Consider the following 22,955-nt stretch of genomic DNA (forward strand, 5'->3'; position numbering starts at 1 on the left):
GGGTGAGTGCGAAAACCCTCCGAAGTAAGGCGCACATTGCGTCGCGTTTCCAAGGCGCAACAATGGAAAGTGTGTGAAATTTATGGGCGATGATATCGTACTCCTATAAGGTGCCAGTTTATGACCGCGAGTACATAAATTTTGGCATTCGAGACACGCCCGGTATCATAATCATAAATGCGTTATGTAAGCGATTGAAACCAAATTTTCGAACGAACGTGCGACGCACGGCGATGAGTTTCTGCAAGATTATGCTGCCACGATCCGTGACCTACCTTCGCTTATGGGTGGAAGTTGAATTAATTCAGCGTGTGTTTCCGATACACAGGTCGACCGATTATCGTTGGAACGTATGCATTTTAAATTAGGAATATGTTCACACTGATTCAATCATAATGGGTTTATTGTGAAAAACAAGGATTATGAATCGATCCTAATTGATTGAAAAAGGTTTGTCAAATAATTGTCGGTACAAAACTCACCTTTCCATCGACTATCCTCTGCTTGATCCATTCGTTTTCGGGGCTGGTTTCGACGGAAACGCTGTCCATGCATCGCTGACGGCAGAAGTTCCTTACGTCCAGCCAGTCCTTTTCGGCGCCCTGTAGGGCCGGGTCACGCCACGAGAAGAAGTAGCTGCAGGGGCGAATAATATAAATCAGCATATTAATTACGGTTCCACTAGTAAGTGACGACGATATAGCAGGATGGTGGAGTGATTTATGGGATTTATGACTTCCCGCGAGTGGTGACGATGATCACCATGTCGCAAAAGATCTACGATGCCGACAATATTGTGATATAATAAGAAAGCGTGCATAGATGTAATTATTATTTGGTAAGCTGTGCTCGTTGAAACTTTTCGACCTTTAGCTATAACTAATTGATCGAATTCATAATTGCCATTGGTGAAAATTGATGTTTTCCCGCAGTCATTGTTTTTCATTGTCCAGATGTCGCGTGAAAAAAACGTGGCCCAATTAAGTGCTCGATGGTCGATAAATGGTGAATGGTTTTAAGTCTGAATCAACTAGTTAAACCGTTCAATGTAATCTTCAATTTAAACTATTAAGATGGAACAATAAGGCGCTGCAATTTTTGGTAACTAAGCTGAATTCACTAACAAAACTGAGGGCAGCTGATGACCAAACAGTTCAGACAAATGGTAATAATGGTTACGTCATCTATAATAAAATTTGAATAAAATGCTATGTATTTTTCCATATCGTAAAAAAATTGAGCCTACATTTTCCATTGTTGAATAAGGGTCTATGCCATAAATAATTTTATTCATTACTAAAAAAGTAATAAGCGATGAGTGGCAGAGGAGAAGAAAGGAGGAAGATAAAAAATGAGAAATGGAAAATCAGAAGTTCAATAAGGAGCAAGAAGTGGTACGTGGTAGGTAAAAAGCGATCGTTCGAGTTGTAACAAACGGAAATCAAAACGCAAAAATATATTTATTCGATAGTGAAATAATAAGGACAAAAAAAATAATAAGTCATAAATGATTTAAGAGAAGTTAGAAGTGAAAGACGAGAAAACAGATGTGAGAACCAAGAATAAGAAACAAACAACGATAAATGATGAAAAAGCTGCTTCGTTTGGTATATAACATGTATATAATCTGTATTAACAAGATATTCGGCTCTTGGTCGGTTAATCGCGTCTGGGACTTCTTTCAAAAAATCGTTTTTGTGGAATGTCAGACCTCTGGTATAAATTTATTGTACGAGAAAGACAAAAATAAGTGGAAAGTGAAAAGGGCAAGGTGAAAGTTAAAATAGAAAAGTGAGATATGAGATGTGAGAAACGATAAATGAAAAATTAGATGCGAGAGATGTGCTATCCGATGCGAAAAGGAGAAATCAAAAGTAGAAGACAAACTTCCGGAGGAATTCCGAAAGGAACGTCCTGAGGAATTCCGGAAAGAATTTTCGAAAGGAATTTCCGAAGGAGTTCCGAAAGGAATTTCCTAAGGAGTTCCGAACTTCGAAAGAAACTACCGAAGGAATTCTGAAAGAAACTTCTTAAGGAACTTCCGAAGGAATTCCGAAAGAAAATGTCCGAAGGAAATCCGAAATGTCCGAAGTAATTCCGAAAGGAACTTCCGAAGGGATTCCGAAAGGAACTTCTGAAGGAATTCCGAAAGGAACTTCTGAAGGAATTCCGAAGGGAACTTCCGAAGGAATTCCGAAAGGAACTTCAGAAAGGAACTTCCGAAAGAATTCCGAAAGGAACTTCCGAAGAAATTCTGAAAGGAACTTCCGAAGAAATTCCGAAAGGAACTTCTAAAGGAATTCCGAAAGGAACTTCCGAAGGAATTCCGAAAGGAACTTTTGAAGGTTTTCCAAAGGAAACTTTCGAAGGTTTTCCGAAAGCAACTTCCGAAGGAATTCTAAAAGGAACTTTTGAAGGAATTTCGAAAGGAACTTTCGAAGGAATTCCGAAAGGAACTCCCGAAGGTATTCCGAAAGGAACTTTCGGAAGAATTCCGAAAAGAACTTCCAAAGGAATTCCGAAAGGAACTTTCGTAGGAATTCCGAAAAGAAATTTCCGAAAGAGTTCCGAAAGGAACTTCCGAAGGAATTCCAAAACGAACTTCCGAAGGAATTCCAAAAGGAATTTCCGAAGGAATTCCGAAAGAAACTTTCGAAGGAATTCCAAAAGCAACTTCCGAAGGAATTCCGAATGGAACTTTCAGGAGAATTCCGAAAGGAACTTTCGGAGGAATTCAGGAAATAAATTTCCGAAAGAATTCCGAAAATAAACTTCCGAAAGGAACTTCCAAAGGAATTCCGAAAGGAACTTCCGAAGGAATTCCGAAAGGAACTTCCGAAGGAATTTCGAAAGGAACTTCCCAAGGAATTTCGAAGGGATTACGAAAAAAACTTCCATCGGAATTCTGAAAGGAACTTCCGGAGGAATTTTGAAAGAAACTTCCAAAGGAATTCCAAAAGGAACTTCCGACGGTTTCCAAAAGGAACTTCCGAAAGAAACTTCCGAACGAACTTCCGAAGGAATTCCGAAAGAAACTTCCGAAGGAGTTCCGGAAGAAACTTCCGAAGAAACTCCGAATCAAAAACTTCCGAAGGAATTCCGAAAGGAACTTCCGATGACATTGCGAAAGGAACTTCCCAAGGAATTCCAAAATGAAATTCCTAAAGGACTTCTGAAAGAAATCCGGAAGGAACTTCCGAAGGAATTCCGGAAGGAATTTCCAAAGGAATTCCGAAAGGAACCTCCGAAGGAATTCCGAAAAGAACTTCCGAAGGAATTCCGAAAGCAACTTCCGAAGGAATTCCGAAAGGAACTTCCGAAGGAGTTCCGAATGGAACTTCCGAAAGAATTCCGAGAGGAACTTCCGAAGGAATTCCGAAAGGAACTTCCGAAGGAATTTCGAAAGGAACTTCCGAAAGATTTTCCGAAGGGATTACGAAAAGAACTTCCATCGGAATTCTGAAAGAAACTTCCGGTAGAATTCCGAAAGGAACTTCCGGAGGAATTTTGAAAGAAACCTCCAAAGGAACTTCCGAAAGAAACTTCCGAAGGAACTTCCGAAGGAATTCCGAAAGAAACTTCCGAAGGAGTTCCAGAAGAAACTTCCGAAGAAATTCCGAATCAAAAACTTCCGAAGGAATTCCGAAAGGAACTTCCGATGACATTGCGAAAGGAACTTCCCAAGGAATTCCAAAATGAAATTCCTAAAGGAACTTCTGAAAGGATTCTGAAGGGATTCCGAAAAGGAATTCTGAAGAGATTCCGTTCCTTTCGAAGTGATTCCGAAAGTAACTTTGAAAGGGATTTGGAAAGGAACTTCCGAAGGAATTCCTAGAGGAACTTCCGGCGGTATTCCAAAAGGAAAGGAACTTCCGTAAGAATATCGAAGGAACTTCTGAAGGAATTTCGAAAGAAATATCCAAAGGAATTCCCAAAGAAACTTCCGAAGGTATCCCGAAAGTAACTTGCGAAGGAATTCCGAAAGGAACATTCTAAGGAATTCCCAAAGGAACTTCGGAGGGAATTCCGAAAGGAACTGCTGAAAAAATTCCAAAGGAACTTCTGAACGAAACTTTCCCAGGGACTACGAAAACAACTTTCGACGGAATTTCGAAAGAATCTTCTGAATAATTCCGCTAGCAACTTCCAAAAATCCTAAAGAAACTTCTTAATGAATTGAGAAAAGAACATCCAAAGGAACTCCGCTAAGAACATCCGAAATAAATCCAAAAGGAAATTCCGAAGAGTTTTGAAAAGAACTATGGAACAAATTCCAAAAAAAAATCCGGAAAGAACATCCGCAAAGAACTTTCAGATGAATTCCGAAAGGAACTCCCGAAGCAATTCTGATAAAAACAATTCAGAAAGGAAATTCTGAAGGAATTCCAAAAAGGAACTTCCAAAGGAATCCCGAAAAGGAACTGACGAAGTGATTCCGAAAGGAAATTCTGAAGGGATTCCGTTCCTTCCGAAGGGATTCCGAAAGTGACTTTCGGAGGGATTCCAAAAAGGAACTTCCGTAGGGATTCCGAAATGGAACTTCCGAAGGGATTCTGAAAAGAACTTCCGAAAGAAACTTGCGGAGGAATTTTGAAAGGTTCTCCGAAACGAACATCCGATGGCATTCCGAAAAGAACATCCGAAGGGATTCCGATAGGATCTTCCAAAGAGATTCCGAAAGGAACTTCCGAAGGAATACTGAAAGGAGTTTCCGAAAGAACTCCGTTATGAACTTATGAATCCCAAATGAAACTTCTGAAGGAATTCTGCAATTCTGATAGAAATTTCCGAAATAATTCCGGAAGGAACTTCGAAGGTATTCTGAAAGAAACTTCCAAAGCAGTTGTGAAAGAAACTTTCGAAGGAGTTCTGAAAAAAAACTTCTTACGGAGTTCTGAAAGGAACTTTTGAAGTAGTTTTGAATGGAACTCTCGGAAATGAACTTACGAAGGAATGCGGAAAGGAACTTCCGAAAGAAATCCGAAAGGAACTTCCGAAGAAATTCCGAAAAGAGCTTCTGAAGGAATTCCGAAAAGGAACTTCCGAAGAGATTCAGAAAGTAACTTTGGAAGAGATTCCGAAAAGGAACTTCCGAAAAGAATACCTAAAGGAACTTCCGAAAAATGATTTCTCAAGAAACATCCGAAGGAATTTCGAAAAACTTTCCGAAACGAACATCCGAAGGAATTTCGAAAGAAACTTCCGAAAGGATTCCGAACGATCTTTCGAAGAGATTCCGAATGGAACTTCCGAATGTATTCTGAAAGGAGCTTACGAAGAACTTCCAAAAAGAACTTTCTAAGAAATCCCAAAAGAAACTGGGGGTCCCGTAGCGTAGTTGGCTACACGTTCGCCTTTCAAGCGAATGGTCATGGGTTCGATTCCCAGCCCCTCCACCAAAACCCTCGTCAGTCGCCGGATGCGCAGCCTATGCGGTGGCGTATTGAGGTGCACGCCTCACCGTCACGGCTGCCTGATGACGACTGACAACTTGTTCTTCTCGGAGGCATTCTTCCAACGTTACCCGGATAAATGGCAACCGGACAATGCAACGATCATTGGATACACGACATGGACAAAACGAACACAATGGACTCACGACGAGAGGGACCGGCAACGACAACAACAATGAATAATGGAAAAATCTAAAAATAGATTCTATGTGGATTCTGGCTGCAGAATACCACAGTTGATCTCGGCACAGTAGCGGTTAAGTAACACAGAGTGCCTATCAAATAAATGAAGGAATAAAAAAATAAAAAAAATCCCAAAAGAAACTTCTGAAGGAATTCTGCGATTCTGATAGAAATTACAGAAGGAATTCCGGAAGGAGCTTTGAAGTAATTCCGAAGTTATTCTGAAAGAAACATTCGAAGGTATTCTGAAAGAAACTTCCAAAGTAATTCCGAAAGAAACTTCCGAAGGAGTTCTGAAACGAACTTTTGAAGTAGTTTTAAATGAAACTTCCGAAGGAATTCCGAAAGGAACTTCGGAACGGATTCGGAAAGGAACTTCCGAGGGAATTCCGAAAGGAACTTCCGAAGAAATTCCGAAAAGGAACTTCCGATAGGATTCTGTTCCTTCCGAAGGGATTCCGAAAGTAACTTTGGAAGAGATTCCGAAAAGGAACTTCCGTAGGGATTCCGAAAAGGAAATTCCAATGGAATTCCGAAAAGAATTTCCGAAGGAATTCCGAAAGAATACCTAAAGGAACTTCCGAAAGAAATTCCGGAAAGAGAATCCAAAAGAAACTTCCGAAGGAATTTCGAAAGAAACTTCAAAATGGATTCCTAACGATCTTTCGAAGAGATTCCGAAAGGAACCTCCGAAGGAATTCTGAAAGGAGCTTACGAAGGAATTCCGAAAAGAACTTTCGAAGGAATCCTAAATGAAACTTCCGAAAATATTTTGAAAGAAACTTCCAATGAAGTTCCGAAAGAGACTTACGAAGGAGCTCCGAAAGAAACTTCTTTAGGAGTTCTGAAAGGAAGTTTTGTAGGAATTTTGAATGGAGGTTCCGAAGGAGTTCCGAAAAGATTTTGAAGGAAATCCGAAAGAAACCATAATAAAAACTTCCAGATGAATTGCGAATGAAACATCCGAAGGAATTGCGAAAGAAGCATCCGAATTAATTACGAACGGAACATTCAAAAGGAGATTCAAAAGGAATTCTAAATTGAACTTCCAAAGGAATTTTGGAATTCCGAAGCTAGCCCTAAAACAACTTCAGAATGATTTTCTAAAGTATTTCGGAAAGAATGTCCAAAGGAATTTCTGGGAGAATTTTGAACACAACTTTCCATGGAATTCTTTAAAAAAAACCTGAACAGAATGAATGGAGGAATTCTTAACATTACATTTCCGAAAGGATTTTTCGGAAGAATTCCTCACTAAACTTTAAAAAAATCCAAAATTCCCTCAGGAATTGTACCAAGAAGCTCCATTAGAATTTTTTTCAGAAATTTCTCCAAAACTAATTAAAAGTTGGCATAAAATCAGTTTTTTATCATAAATCATTTTGGTCCATATATTTAACTCAGGGAAAATATGGTCAGGTCAGGCATCGTGCCCCAATAGCAGTATAAAAAATATCGATTGATTTTTAATTCGTCACATTAGGTAATAAGCAGTCCTGTCAAAGCAGTTCTTCTCTCTACTAAGTCCCCTCTGTCAAATGCATTGCAAACGTTCTTTAAAATCTGAATCACTTAAATTTTTACGATCGGTCATTTGGCATGGAATATAAAAAATCTAATTACTGGAAATTCAACGTCACGTAAAAAAAACTGTTAAGCAAACACCAACACATAAAAAATCGAATTCGTTTTAATAAACTCGAAATCTACAAATAGAAAATTAAAGCATATTTACGATATATTTACTATCTAGTCGTTAATGAAGTGAGATTGTTCAAGCTCCTAAATTCTCAAAGAATTAAAAATTATCGATAGCAGAACGGTATGGAGTTCCAAATTACACACAGATCAAAATGACATCTCAAAATCTCTCCAAATTATTATTTTTTGGAATAATAGTCAATAAATGAAACTTTTCATTTTTCATATATAATTCTTTCATATACTTTTGAGCCAAAATAGAACATTTTGATCTGGCCAACCTTTTCGTTTCGTTTGTACTGATAGAGCAATTTAATGACAGAAGCCAAACTACACAGTAGCCACTTAAAAAAGACTGTAAATAATTATTCGATTTATCTATTCTTAAAATGTTAATTACCCATCGCACTCGTAGACATGTCTTCAAAAAAAAACAAATTTCGATCAATTTAACAGCCATAAGAACATTCATAAGCGGATCACTACGTTCGTCGCTTTCCCATTATAAGGCATCGGAGTCACCAAACGCGAGACACACCAACAATTTGCTATCCCGTTCCAGAAACTCACCCCTTGCCATCGGGAGCTCGTTCATGGATGATTCTGCTGGCACAGAGCTGCGGGTTGGGAGCATCCAGCACTCGTCCGTTCGGGAATTGGGCCATCGAGACACCCACCAGGGCGGCAAACACCAACAATCGCTTCATGTTGCTTAAAAATTCTTCTTCGATTCGATTCGCACTTGATCACACGCAACGAGTACTGCAAAATGCCGGAGATGAAATCGAAACAAATGAATTAAAACAAACACAAAACCCAAGCGATTCTTTTCCAAACACTTCTCAACGCCCACAAACTAAACCACCAAGTTCTATTCCTAAGTTTAAATACACTTTTTTCAATCTTCTTACACTGCGTTCCGGGTGATGGGTCACACACGTCTGTATTATCAAGACTGGGCAAAAAACACACCGCTACACCTTTATTTATAGAGAAGCATCCGGCGGGATGCCGGTTGTTGCGAGCGCAAGCAGATTCCCACGAGCAAGCATAGAAACGATGTAGCGTCTGCGTGCTGCTCCACGGCAGGGGCAGCGACATCCCAGCGTAAAAAGCTCGCTGAGTGGGTGGTATTTGGCTCATTGAAAGATGTTGCGCGACAGTTTTTTTTGAGAGTCCTATCAATGCTTTTGAAAAATGTAATTCTTACTTTGATGAAATTGTTAATTTTGAGGCTGCACACTTGAACTATTGAACCAAACGAAGGGCACAGTAAAATAATATTAGATTTTGATTGGACTGATATTTGAGTTCATGATAGGTTTCAGAGCTTATTTAATTTTAATCCGGAAGAATTTATTTTTTAATTGGTTGAAATATCCATATTGAAGCTAATTCTTAATGCCCTTGATGTTTTCGCACTTCTTAACGGTTGTGTAAGAGTTTAGGATATCTTACACGATCTCTTCAAAATGCTCGGAATTTGAATTGAGCACAATGAAAAATGTATTCTTTGGGGTGAAAATGAGTCAAATGGGGGTGAGAATGGGTCAATGTGCCAACTACTTAGAATTCTTGTAGAATAGAGTGAATGTATCTGAAGGCAAGAAGACTAAATTATAAGAGACCTTTTTGAATGATTTTGCTCTACGACCTCCAGACTGCCGATGAGAGCGATGACCCATTGTCGATGACGGTAGTTCTAAAGACTGAACCAAGCACCCTGTGGAAGAATAAAATGTTTTTATGGAAAATATGAGAACAGTCAACAAGGAATCCAGGAATAACCCGTAAAACTGTTACTTTCTCAAATGAGTGCAAAACCTCCTCATCTTTTTAAATCAACAGAAATACAATAATTCTAATATTATAGAAAATATTATAGAATAGGTATATCCTAATGCCCTATTCTAATGTGTTGTTGGAAGCTGAGAGGAGTGTAGTAAATCGTTTCCGAAGAACACCCCAGGAAAGATGAAAATCAAATGCAGTGGACAGCGATTGAAGGTGCGACACATACTAGTAAATGGCTCATTTTCCGCATAATTTGTGCGAGCACCTCTCAAGAAAATGAAAAGTGTTGACCGAAGTGGATGAAAGGGGATATAAAAGTTCAATTGAGAGAGCCGGGTAATCAATTCTAGATTGCAGGAGATCTGAAATGAAAAGCGCCTTAGAAACGTCACGACGCTCACTCAACAGATTTAAACCAATAAGTTGGCAGCGTGCTTCGTAACTTGGTAAGTTATTTGGATCATATGGCGTAGAGCAAAACGAACGTATTTTCGCTAAATTACTTCGATTCGTATTATGCTGGAGCCCATACAACTAATGAATATTTTAGTAATGACCTCAATAACGCACAGTAGAACAATTTTAGACATTGAATGTAATCGAAGTGCTTTGCTATATGCAAAATAAATCCAAATGTTTCCGAAGCTTTCGAGGAATATGAAGGCGAGGCGATATGATCTTTGAAAGTCATCTGAGAGTCTAATAAAACGCCTAGAACGCTAGTTATAAAGTTCGTAATCTGAACAGACTATTAGCATCATTATTACCATCCTCACCTTTTGGTAAACCTAGAATGTTTGAACGAAAAGAGACAAGAATAGAACATTTTCTACCAAAACTTCCTCGTTTAATAGCATCAGCGTTGCATGTAAAATTCAAATTTTCTTTTGGACCTTCGGATTAAACAGTAGAAAATTCGAGTTAATCCTTTGACGATAATTCGAACTACGGACAAACTGGCTAAAACCCTATGCATGGTTGTGCATTATTTATTTATTTATTTATTTATTGGGACATTTCCATCTGACTTGAAGCCTTAATGATTTTTTTATCTTTTGATGAGGTAAAAAGCTAGTTTGAGTTGACATTGTTGGCCATGCTCAAATTGGCGTAAAAACCTCATATCTTTTCTTATACGAACTTAACACATAGTAAACCAAGGTACAAACAATATAGCATTCTACTAACAATGAAAACTTATTATGGACGATGATTGTTACGGAATTGGATCAATAACTCTCTTCTAATTCGGAACATGGTGGACGAGATGCCGTTGAAATCGAACAGTGCGTAGAACTCGTTGAAACGTGCTGAGATAAACCGTATAGGGTCGTGCGTTCCGTAGTTGTATGATCGACCTTCTAGATGGAGTATGTTCCTTGACCGGAGTATCCGCTCCGGGGCGTAGAAGTTCAGTTGATTCAGGATTTCAGGGCAATCAGTGTCGTCGGTTAAACTTTTTGCGACGAGCACCGCCTGAGCGATAGATCGCCTTTGTTCGAGAGTCTCCAGACCGAGCAGCTGGCAGCGTTCTTCATAAGGAGGAAGGTTTGTTGGATCGTTCCATGGAAGATTCCGTAAGGCGTACCGGGCGAGCCTCTAACCTATTGATCCAGAAAAAATGGAGCCGAATTCTAATATTGACCGAACAAGTGAGCAATATAGAGCCTTGAGGCAAAGAGGATCACGAAACTCGTCGGCAATTTTAAAAATAAAACCAAGTTGTCTGTTGGCTTTAGCTACAATATCTACACAGTATAAAAATGTCACAGCATATATGATGTAACAAGAAGGCTCCGTTCGATTCGACTCATTTTTCCATCACTTTTTAAAAATACAGGTCATCGTTACTATGGAGCTTGTATTCAATATTGCGTACAAGCAAGTTGGATGTAAAATTAGAGTCTATTGGACATAAGAATATGTGTTCAAATATTTCCATAGCGTGCAATTTTCAGAATTTTTAACTGTGTAGGACTATATTTTTTTCGCACAGCTGTGTAGAACAAGTGTAAATGCATCATCAGAACCGGTGCCCCCCGCAATTGGGGCTTATTAAAAGAAATTTATCATGGGTTGTAGCCCCCCGAATCAGTTCATTATCGTAAAAGCTACCGAAAAACGTCTCTCACGGTATGCTACCTATCGAGAGTGTATACAGACATGATAAGTGAGAGATTTTCTCTTTCTCCTTTGGATTCAAACCCTGCTTCAAATACTTTGGAACAAACACAAGTAATTGGGTCCTAAAGCCCTACCTCGTTTATGGTTGCAAACGATAGTGCATCGGTCAAGAATGCTATAAAAATTCTGGTAAAAGTCTAAATCAGTGAAATGTTTTTTTTACAGGGATTGAATCCTAAAGAAAAAGAGCAAGTCTCTCACTTATCATCTCTGTATACATATACGATATGTAGCATACCGCGAGAAACTTTTTTCGCAAGCTGTCATGATAGAGGACTGATTCGGGATGTTATACCCCATGATAAATTTGTTTTAGAAAGCTCCAAATGTGGGGAGCACTGGCTCTGATGATGCATTTCAACTTGTTCTACACACACAAAAAAATCGTTGGTAAAAGTAAAAAAACGTTGGTAAAACTAAGAAAATTAATTAGTGATTTTCAGTAGAAAGTATTGGATTGTTAAATCTACAATGCAAAAATTGTCATTTCGCAAGAACATTGATAAGCGTCAAATCTTTTAAAACAACATTTTCCTCTCAAAACGAAATGTGCGTTTTACATTACAATCAACAAGTGATACTTTCAAAACAACAAGTCATGTTTACTTTCATTTTCATATGTGGTTTTTCAATTTAATTTTACCAAAATAAAATCATGCGTATAATTAAATCAATTTGTTTTGTATTTAAATAGAATGTTTTATTTTTATTTCTTCATATACACAAATTCTGATTTTGCCCATATTTCCACTTTTTCAACAACCACAACGTTGATATTCTGCGAAAAGGATTTAACTGATTGCCAATTCTGCCGCCACATTGAAGCGTAGTGAACGTACGGTCCAATTAGTGGCCATTTTGAACTGCGCCTTACTTCACGCCAACGAACCAAAGAAATACTAAAACATAATACTTATATTAGGCTTTAAACATATATTATTAAAACAAATTGATTACCTGTTCCAGTCAAGAAATTTTCCACTGCTGTTTTTCCCGCAATATTGTCACTGAAAGACAGTCGTTGGCTGCCAGTTACATTACTTCTACTTGCCAGTGTTGCCAAAATTGTGATAAGTTTAGGTTTGTTTGATTATTTTGACTATGAAAATAAGAATTTTGAACGAAACAAAAACTTTCAAATCAATCAATTTTTTATTTGAATGAAATGGTTTAGCTGTCAAAAATACCAATTTTCTCATATTGTTGAAATAAAATTAGAACATTGTTGGAATCCCAACTTTTTTTCTCTATGTACACAGCTGTACAGTAACCAACACGAAAGGAGCGAAAACAAAGCGAAAACCACCATTTTTCTGTGGGGGCTGCCTATCCGATTCTGTTTTTTCGCAACTGTATACAAGTTTGATAAATTTGTTATCATGGCTTGTTATGATTCGGAACAGTTTTTGCCTCTCTTTTATCGTTGTTCGTTATCTAATGAGAGCGATTTCTGCAAACCTTGTATTTTCATTAACTTCATCGTTCCCTGAAAGAAAATGGAATATCGATTCTTCATTTTAGGACCCAATTCCACGGTAATTTTCAATGTTGCGTTTATCTCTTTTTTTATAGATCGGGAACATGTACGGTAATTTCCACCCTTTTGGGAATACACCCTGTTCCAGGGACAGGTTGAACATTTTAGTCAAAGGATGGATAAGTTCCGATGAACATTTTTTCAGCAGGGAAGAAGGAAAGCCATCGGGTCCAGGTGAATTGGAGAACTTTAGCTTCTTTATAGCAGAATCGACCAGTTCTGGAGTGACGGAGATAATGTTGAGGTTGATCATATCTCTGGGCGTATTCAGAATCGCTAAATCTACTTTTTTTATGACTAATTTTATTTGCTAATTATCTAATACATGCATTCATCTCTTAGACTAAGACTAGGATTTTTCCTCTGGTTGAATTGAACCATGTAGGAATTACAATGTTTTTAACTTAAACTAAACCTAACCTAGTTTATACTAAGGGTACGAGGATCTAATCGTTGCAATAGAAGATTGCAACGATTTTTGTCCAAAATTGGAAGTTATTTTGTTGGAAATTTGTTGCAATGTCTCAATATTAGAAATTCTATGAAGTGCATTGGTACTATACAACGGAGGCAACTTCAGAATCATTTTCAAAATTTTATTTTGAATCCTCTGAAGTGCCTTTTTTCTGGTATTCCAGCAACTAGCCCATATTGGCACAGCATACAACATGACAGGTTTAAAAATTTATTGTTAAGACAAAGTTTTGATTTTCTGTTTATAAGTGGATATAGACACTTAATATATTTGTTACATTTCGCTTAAAGGCCTTCAATGTGATTTTTAAAAGTTAATTTTTTGATCCAGCAGAAGCCCTAAATATTTGGCTTTGCTAGACCAATTAATTGGAATCCCATCCATAGTGACAATATGTCTGCTAGAAGGTTTCAAATAAGAAGTTCTCGGCTTATGTGGGAAAATTATAAGCTGAGTTTTGGAAGCATTCGGGGAAATTTTCCATTTTTGCAAGTAAGTGGAGAAAATATCCAAACTTTTTTGCAATCTACTACAAATGACACGAAGGCATCGCCCTTTGGCTGAGAGACCCGTGTCATCTGCAAACAAAGATTTTTGACTAAAATCAGGTAAGACAGAAGTAAAAATGTTATACAAAATGGGCTCCAGTATGCTGCCTTGGGGGACACCAGCTCTTACAGGTGATCTATCAGATTTAGAATTCTGATAGTTTACCTGCAGTGAGCGATCTGATACATAATTTTGGATCAGTTTATTAATGTACACCCGATTCTTTTTTTACACGGGGGATGCGTTCCGTGTAAAAATAGTTTTCAGTTCAAAATTCGAAAATCCGTGTAAAAAAAGTTTTATGATTTCTCGACGAATCATGCAAAACGGAGTAACTTTGCAAAAAATTTGTATGGGATTTTTATTACACGGCCGTGTAAAAAAAATCCATGTAAAAACAGAATCGGGTGTACAGAGGAAAATTAGAATTCATTAATTTTACAATCAAACCTTCATGCCAAACACTGTCAAATGCTTTCTCTATATCAAGAAGAGCAACTCCAGTCGAATATCCTTCAGATTTGTTGAGCCGAATAAAATTCGTAACTCTTAATAACTGATGGGTGGTTGAATGCCCATGGCGAAAACCAAATTGCTCATCAGCAAAAATAGAATTGTCATTAATATGAACCATCATTCTACTTAAAATAATCTTTTCAAACAGTTTGCTTATTGAAGAAAGCAAACTGATTGGGCGATAACTAGAGGCCTCAGCTGGATTTTTGTCCGGCTTCAAAATTGGAACAACTTTGGCGTTTTTCCATTTATCTGGAAAGTATGCCAATTGAAAACATTTGTTAAATAAATTAACCAAAAAGGATAAATAGCTCTCAGGTTTTTTGATTAGTGTGTAAAAAATACCGTCATCACCCGGTGCTTTCATATTTTTAAATTTTCTAGTGATAGATCTCACTTCATCCAAATTAGTTCCCAACGAAGGGTCAAAAACATTATCTTGATCGAGAATGTCTTCGAAGCTCCGTGTAACCTGATCCTCAATTGGACTAGTGAGACGTACACTAAAATTATGGGCACTCTCGAACTGCTGAGCAAGTTTTTGAGCCTTTTCGCCATTTGTTAATAAAATTTTATTTCCCTCTTTAAGCGCTGGAATTAGCTTTTGAGGTAATTTCCAAAAGGGCGTCAAACTGGGATCCAACTTCGAGACATTATTCTCAAAATTGGTATTTCTCAAAATAGCGAAATGTTTTTTAATTTCATTTGGCAAATCTCGCCAAATAACTTTCAACGCGGGATCGCGAGTTCTTTGGTATTGCCTTTGCCTCACATTTTTAAGACGGATCAGTAGCTGAAGATAGCCGTCAATAATAATGGAGTTGAATTTAATTTCACATTAAGAATTGCAATGCCTCTGGCTTCGACAATTGAATTTGTCAAATAATATAAATAGTATACTAGAGCATTATCAATATTAGTTTTGGTATTGAGAGGAATATCAACATCGAAACTCATATCTATACACGTTTTATATAAATCCCAACAAGCTCTATGATAATTAAAAGTAGAGCTGATTAGATTGTTAATGGCTTCCTGTGTGATTTCAAACGTCACAGAAAGGTGATTAGAGTCAAAAACAGAATGAGTTACCAATTGGCCACACAGCTGACTTGAATCCGTTAAAACTAAATCAATTGTAGAAGGATTTCATCTGGAAGAAAAACAGGTTGGTCCATTAGGATATTGAATAGTATAATATCCCGCAGAACAATCTTCAAATAAAATTTTACCATTGGAATTGTTTTGAGCATTATTCCATGAGCGGTGTTTGGCATTGAAGTCACCAATTATGAAAAATTTGGATTTGTTTCGAATAAGAATTTGAAGATCAGCTCTCAACAAATTCCTTTGCTGCCCATTGCACTGGAGTGGGCAGCAATAAAGGAGAATTGTTCAAAATTTGTTTCAACAGAAACTCCCAAGGTTTCGAAAACTTTGGTTACGAACGAAGAATATAATTTATGTTTGATACGTCTATTAATGACAATGGCGACCCCACCACAGCTGTCAAGCCGTTTAGTAAGAAAACCAATTAATAGTTTTAAATATGTTTCAGTTATAGTGGCAATGTGCACATTATGAACTGCAGGAAGTTGAATAATTCATCTTCCTTACCCTTTAAAGAGCGGGCATTCCAGTTTAAAATTTTCAAAGAATTATTTAGATCCATTAAAACGAAGTCCAATCACAATTCTTTGAGTAAATTTGATACCAACCTGAACAGCTTCAGTTTTGGTATTTTCTTTGAACATTGCATCAATCATGTGATGCCATTGTTCGTTTAAAAAATCAAAGTCGGAAGCAGACATGCTACCTGAGTCTGAGTACTTTATTTTCCGTTGAAGAATAGGTATGAAAACCATTCATCGTCGGTAAATTTTCAGAAATGAAATTTTGCCTGCCTGCAGCGATGCTTGCATAGGTTTGAAAAATTAGAATTCGACGAACTGTTCGTTACCCGTTGAGAGGTAGGAGCAAAGTTTGTTCGTTGATTGTGGTGGGTATGAATTGCTCGACCGGCAAATGATTGCAGATTTTGAGAGTTTGAAATATGTTTACCCGGTGAATCTGGGATCCTATTGGATTTTCCCGTCATCAATTTTGCACGGGAATTCAAAACTTTTTTGCGTGAAGGGCATTCCCAGAAATTGGATTTATGATTGCCCCCACAATTGGCACATTCAAATTTATTGGAATCTTCTCCCACAGGACATGCGTCCTTGGCGTGAGAGGTTCCACCACATATCATGCATTTAGCATCCATGTGGTAATGTTTAGTTCCGTGACCCCACTTTGGCACTTGCGGTACTGAGTGGGGTTTTGGAAATTTTCCCCAGGCCTGCGGAAATGTTCCCAAGTAACACGGACATGCGACATAATACAGACCTTTTCCAAACTTTTCAGTGTTAAAGTGAACTAAATAAAATTCTTGAGAAATACCCCTCTGAGAGCGAGATTTCTTTTTCATCTTAATTACTTGGACTAGTGAAAATCCAAGTAATTAAGACATTTCAATTTTAATTCCATCCAGTGATTTATCATCTCTGCGGAGACCTTTCAAGACGACTTTGAACAATCGTTCAGTGTGAGACGTGACCTGCTTAGACGTTTTTTCCCAGAACGGTGTCCCTGCAGAATTCGGAATTTTAATTCCGCAAACGGGTCCAACGTAAAACGAAGGCACGGGTCCAAGCAAAGATCGTAACGGGATCAGTGGGTACAAATAGCGATAAGAAGCACTGTTGAAATTAAAATAGTTCGGGTAGTATTAAAAAGTAGTAGTATTAAAAAGATTCTTCAGCAAAGAGAGAAAAGAACCGCACAACTAGAATTTTCACTTTTTTAAACCATATGGCATTCTTCAGGAGTGTATCAACATCAACATTTTCATCAAAGTGTTACTAGGCATTATTTATTTCAATTTTAATTCCTGAAACTAGTTCTTTACTCGTTTTCATTAAAATGATCATTCGAAATATACCCTAGTAGCACAATTCATCCATATTTGGTTGCAGTAACTCATATGTGACATAATTCGGTAATTTATAAGTATCAGAAACTGTTTTACAACATGTTTGTTGCTCCGGTATCATTTTTGGCTTAACATCTTGTAATGATAATAATTTTGCTTTTATATGCTCAAAAGACCATATTTTCCAACGGGAGTATAATTTGTTTTGAAGTAAATATAAACGAATATTATATTATATATAACGAATATTTATTTTTTTTTATTTGAAACCCTTACGTTAAGCTGTGAAGTAAGTATTTAAAATTATGTTAATCAATATAAAGTTCAATACTTGATCAAAAAATAATTCTTAACTAGAAAAACTAAATTCTAAACAGATGAAATCGCGATTTAAATTTTTTTGATTAGCGAAAACAGAAATTGTGGCATTAGAGGGTTAAGTAAACTCTAAAGAATAGCGTCTGTTTAAAATATAAGGCATAACTAGTAATAACAGTCAATGATTAATAGATTGAAACCTTCAAAATCTGCCTGTTCGACTATTTGTACTGTCGACCTTTTGTCTCTTCGATCTTTCGTCCTTTTGACCATTTGACCCAGTTATTTCTTCCAACCTTCTTTTCCTTCAAGCTTCTGTTATTTTTTCTACCTTCTTTTCCTTCGACCTTTTGTCCTTTTGACCTTTTGTCCTTTCGATTTGACCTTTTTTCCCGATAACCTTTTGTCCTTGCGGCCTTTTGTCCTTTTCATATTTTGTCCTTCCGACCTTTTAACACAGATCATCATGATAGGCTCGGCTCACCTGAGTCGGGGGTCGCACTGTGGTTTGGATTGCTCCGATCTTTTGTAGATGGTATCTGCAGGGGCAGTGTCCAGTTATTAGACCGGTGTAGATGTTGAGATCCCTTTTGGTGAGACCTAATAGTTGTTGGGTTTTCTTGGGGTTAATCGTTACGAGCCTTTTGGATTGGCTCGTATGGGGAAGTGCATTCCAGTTTGATGTGATTTGACTGACCATATATTTGTTCAGTTCCATTTTTACAGAGCAGTCTGAGATCCCGCAGAAGGGCTCAGGGCCATTGAACCTTTCATTAGATCCATTCCTGGCTAGCTCATCAGCAATCTCGTTTCCCTCTAGACCCGTATGTCCTGGGATCCAATATAGGTAGACTCGATTGCGTATGGATAAGTTTTTCAAAGCCAGAATGCATTCCCACACTAGCTTTGAGTTACAAGTGTAGTTATTAAGCGACTTAAGTGCCGCTTGGCTGTCAGAGAAAATACATATTTTTGCAAATCTATACTTTCTCCTCAGGCATAATAACACGCATTCTAATATTGCATATATTTCCGCCTGAAATACTGTGGGCCACTGTCCTAAGTGGACAGAAATTTTTGTTGTAGGGCCATAGATTCCGGATCCTGTCAGATTATTCATTTTCGAACCATCTGTGAAGAAATTTATAGAGCCTGTTGGAACGATGGGTCCACCTCCTTCCCACTCCTGGCGGGAAGGAATGAACACATCGTAAGGTAAGTCATAATTGACTACCGTTTCCATCCAGTCACTACAAATTCCTATTGCGGGATTTATGGCAAATTCATTTAATATGCTGAGGTGACCCGTAAGGTCTCCCGACAGCAGTGTTTTTGTTCTCTTTAACCTTCGAGCACTATTTTCCGCTTCCAGCTTTATGAATTGATCTAACCGGGGCAGGTGAAGCATTGCGTCTAGGGCCAAAGTGGGTGTAATACGAACTGCACCAGTGATGGCTATGCAAGCGGTGCGTTGGATTTTGTTGAGCTTAGCCCTTGCAGCAGCCTCATTAGTTTTAGGCCACCAGACAAGGGAAGCGTAAGTTGTCCTGGGACGGACAATGGTTTTATATATCCACATGATCATACTTGGTTTTAGGCCCCATCTTTTACCAAGGGTTTTTGAACAAACCCAAAGTGTATTGAGACCTTTCTGCACAACTTATTGGAGATGAGAGTTCCAATTAAGCTTTGCGTCGAGTATGACACCTAGATATTTTACTTCACTTGAATAAACTAATTGTGTTTGATTCAAGAAAAGGGGTTTCAGTTGTACCTTTCTCCGTTTGGTGAAAGGGATAATGGAAGTTTTTGTAGGATTTATGCCTAGTTGATCCTTTTGACACCAGGAAAAAGTGTGATTTAGGGCAGATTGCATTCTTCCCACGATAACACTTTCGAATTTGCTTCGTACATTAATGACAACGTCATCAGCATATCCAACCACTTCGAAGCCTCTTCTCTCTAAGCTGTCTAGAAGCTCATCCACCACCAGTGACCACAACAAAGGAGAAAGCACTCCGCCTTGCGGACACCCCCTTGTTGCTTTAACAGTGATGTATGAACCGCTAAGCTCAGAGGAGATTTTCCGATTAGCTAGCATAGCATGTATCCAGGTAACAATGCATGGGTCGAATTTTCTCCTCAACATTGCTGACCCTATAGACGAATAAGAAGCGTTATCGAATGCGCCCTCAATATCAAGAATTTCTTTTGCATTAAGTGTTTTTTCGATTTTTTGAACTACCGTATGTAGTGCCGAGATCGTAGATTTTCCACTTTGATAAGCGAATTGGTTTTTTGACAAAGGCATTGCTTTCATAAATTTGTGATTTATGTACTCGCATAGTACCTTTTCCATAATTTTGAGCATTACAGAGGATAAACTTATCGGCCTGAATGCTTTGGGGTTGGTTTTATCTCTCTTGCCTGTCTTCGGAATGAAGACAGCCCGGATTTGACGCCAATCGTTAGGTATATGCCCCAAAATCAGACTCGCCTTAAAATCTCAACCAAGGGTGGAACCAGTGTTTTCTCCTCTTTTGGATCAACGTTGGGAATATTCCATCCATGCCAGGAGACTTAAATGGCTCGAAAGATCTCACAGCCCTCTCAACCCTGGCCCGAGTGAAAGCTTCCTTTGCAACCTTTATTGCGTCTTTTTAGACCCAAAACCCATGATTGGATCTCTTGTGGATCTGAGACAGCAATTCCAGTGCCTTGGTCGCCGATGCTCGACTCAGGGATTGAATCAGGAAGTGGATCTTTAACAATTCGCTCAGTGTATCGCTAGGCTCTACAGTGAGCGAACCATCCGTCTTTCGGAGGCTACCCACACCATTGGAGTGGTCTTTGAAAGAGTTTTTGGAGTCTGGCCACTACTGGTGTATTCTCTATGCTTTCACACATTAGAATCCACGATTTCCGTTTGGCTGACCTGATTTCTTTGTTTTAGTTCGTCAGGGCCTTTCTGTATAGGCTCCAATCGCCGGTTCGCTTAGCACGGTTGAACTCCCCTACGCGCAGTTTTCCTAAGCTTCTCAAGAGTTTTATTCCACCATGGAACGTCTCTACTCGAACTAGTTGATTTAGTTGGACAGCTCTCTTGGTAGGCGTTAAGGATTTTGTTTTTAATGGATTTGGACGCATCTTCCAATTGTGTTATGGACTTGATGTGACTTTCTATGATGTACTCTTCGGATCGTAGGATAGCTGAGTAGGATTCCCAATCAGTTTTCTTAGGATCTTTAAACGTTTTTTCCATCGTTAGACCCCCTTCCCATTCGAAGATGATGTGTTTATGGTCTGACATTGATATTTCTTCAGAAACATGCCAGTTTTTTTTATTTTATCAGAGATAGACCGACTACATAGAGTCAAGTCCAAAACTTCCTTACGAATGGAGTTTTCAAACGTGGGCTTGTCACCAACATTACAAATGTCAATGTTCTTGGAAGAGAGAAACTGTAACAGGTACTCACCTCTGGTGTTTATATTGGTACTTCCCCATACGGTGTGATGTGCATTTGCGTCGCACCCTATGACGAAGGGGATGTTGTGTCGGTGGCTGTAGGCTACGAGGGCAGCTATTTCTGGAGGAGGGAGTTCGTCCACGTCACCTGGGAAGTATGCCGAGACCACCAAGATCTCTCTACTCCCTCTGGCGGAAGGTACCTCCGTCCTGACCGCTACGATGTCCCTTTTTATGAATTCTGAAATTGGAAAGTATTTACAGTTGTTATGTAATAAAATAGCCGCTCTAGGAGAAAGCTGGCTGTCATCATATACCAACTTACATGAGTGTTGTGGAATACCTTGTATTCTGGATTTATTGACCCAAAGCTCTTGAATGAGGGCCACGGTTAAATTCTCTTTGGTGAACCTCCGACAGAGCACACCCGTGGCGCTCTCAGCATGGTGGAGGTTCACTTGTGGAACTTTAGTCGCCATTTCCGGGGTTCCCGCTTTTTTCCGGACGACGACTGTCCGGCTTTGGATGTTGCGGATCATCAGGATGTCGTTTGAAGTTACAGTTTGGGTTTTCTCTCTTCCCTGTAGCAACCTGGCCCGCTAGTTTCGCCTCTGTGGTCAAACTGTCGCTTTTTGCACCCCCTTTGCCCTGTTTAGATACCTTTGGTTTGGTACCACTAGAGCAGGGGGTCGCATGTAAGCTTCGAGCTTTTCCTTTAGAGGTGGACAGACTAGCCTTTATGGTGGTTTTGGGGTGAGATTTACTAACCTCGCCCGAACCGGAGGCTTCCTCAGATTTCTCTTGGGTCGGCCTTCCAGTTAGCCGAACCTCGCCCGAACAGGAGGCCTCCTCAGATTGCTCTTGGGTCGGCCTTCCAGTCGGATTGGCGGTAGCGGCAGTCGGTTGATCTGTAATCTTCCTTAGTTGGATTTCATCAAATCGGTAGTTGAGGGTGTATTTGGACTTCTTCAACTTTTCCATCGACGCACCCTCTACTGTGAAGATCCATTCAACATGAATATCTACATATTTAGTTGCCTTGAAGTTGAAGTTCGTACACTTTGGACGGATTTCGAAACAAGAAGGTTTTATTTTATCCATATTCTAAACAATCTCTGGCTAGTTCATATAAAAACGTAAAGTATTTAACGTTGTCCGTAAATCTATGTCTCATTCGAGGAGTGAGCAAATCATAAACATTTGAAAATGCATATTTGATAAAATGCGTCAGAAATACCATCTGGAGTCAGTATATTTGGCGATCGATTTCTATTTTCGTCTTCAGGCACTAAATCGTTGAAAATAAAGCATCACTTGTTGAAAATAAAGCATCACCGGAAACTGTAAAAGCTCTGAAAAAGATGATTAGGGGAACTGGGGGTAGGACGCCCACGTTAAGGAAAATGCCATTTTTATCAATGAAAACCACCATTTCAGCCAGTTTTCATCAGCGCATACTGAAGAACAGCATATCTGCGACTGACTACCGATAACAGATATCTAATTGTCCATTTTATTGCACAGAAATTTGATTTTTAAACAGCACCCGAAAAAAAAATGATTTTGAAACCATGCGGGGTGAGATGCGCCAGTGGATGGGTTAAAACGCACATGTGCTTATCGTACTGATTTTCATTTTAATTGCCTACATTAAGGCAATTAACCGAATGTTTCAGCTGTTTCGGTCATACGAAATGAGCATGGGCGTAATGCCCCACACCGACCTCAGAAGTTTGAAGGCCCATAAAATCGTTTTAAAACCATTTTTGACGACGATTTCGTGTGGAACATAAAGAACACGA

General features: G+C 38.7%; 1 protein-coding gene across 1 annotated transcript in view; it reads right to left on the bottom strand.

The window, feature by feature from the left end:
- LOC134210350 (uncharacterized) overlaps nt 1-8,363 on the bottom strand; it is a 32,720-nt gene extending 24,357 nt beyond the window's left edge. The window contains exons 1-3 of the mRNA XM_062686402.1: nt 8,249-8,363; nt 7,908-8,099; nt 483-636 (exon numbers count right to left, since the gene is read on the bottom strand). Coding sequence (XP_062542386.1) covers nt 483-636; nt 7,908-8,044 — 291 coding nt within the window. The 5' untranslated portion in view covers nt 8,045-8,099; nt 8,249-8,363. The remainder of the gene's footprint in view (nt 1-482; nt 637-7,907; nt 8,100-8,248) is intronic.
- Between the last annotated feature and the right edge of the window lie 14,592 nt (nt 8,364-22,955).

The sequence above is a fragment of the Armigeres subalbatus genome, chromosome 2, assembly GCF_024139115.2.
Source record: "Armigeres subalbatus isolate Guangzhou_Male chromosome 2, GZ_Asu_2, whole genome shotgun sequence".
Lineage (NCBI taxonomy): Eukaryota > Metazoa > Arthropoda > Insecta > Diptera > Culicidae > Armigeres > Armigeres subalbatus.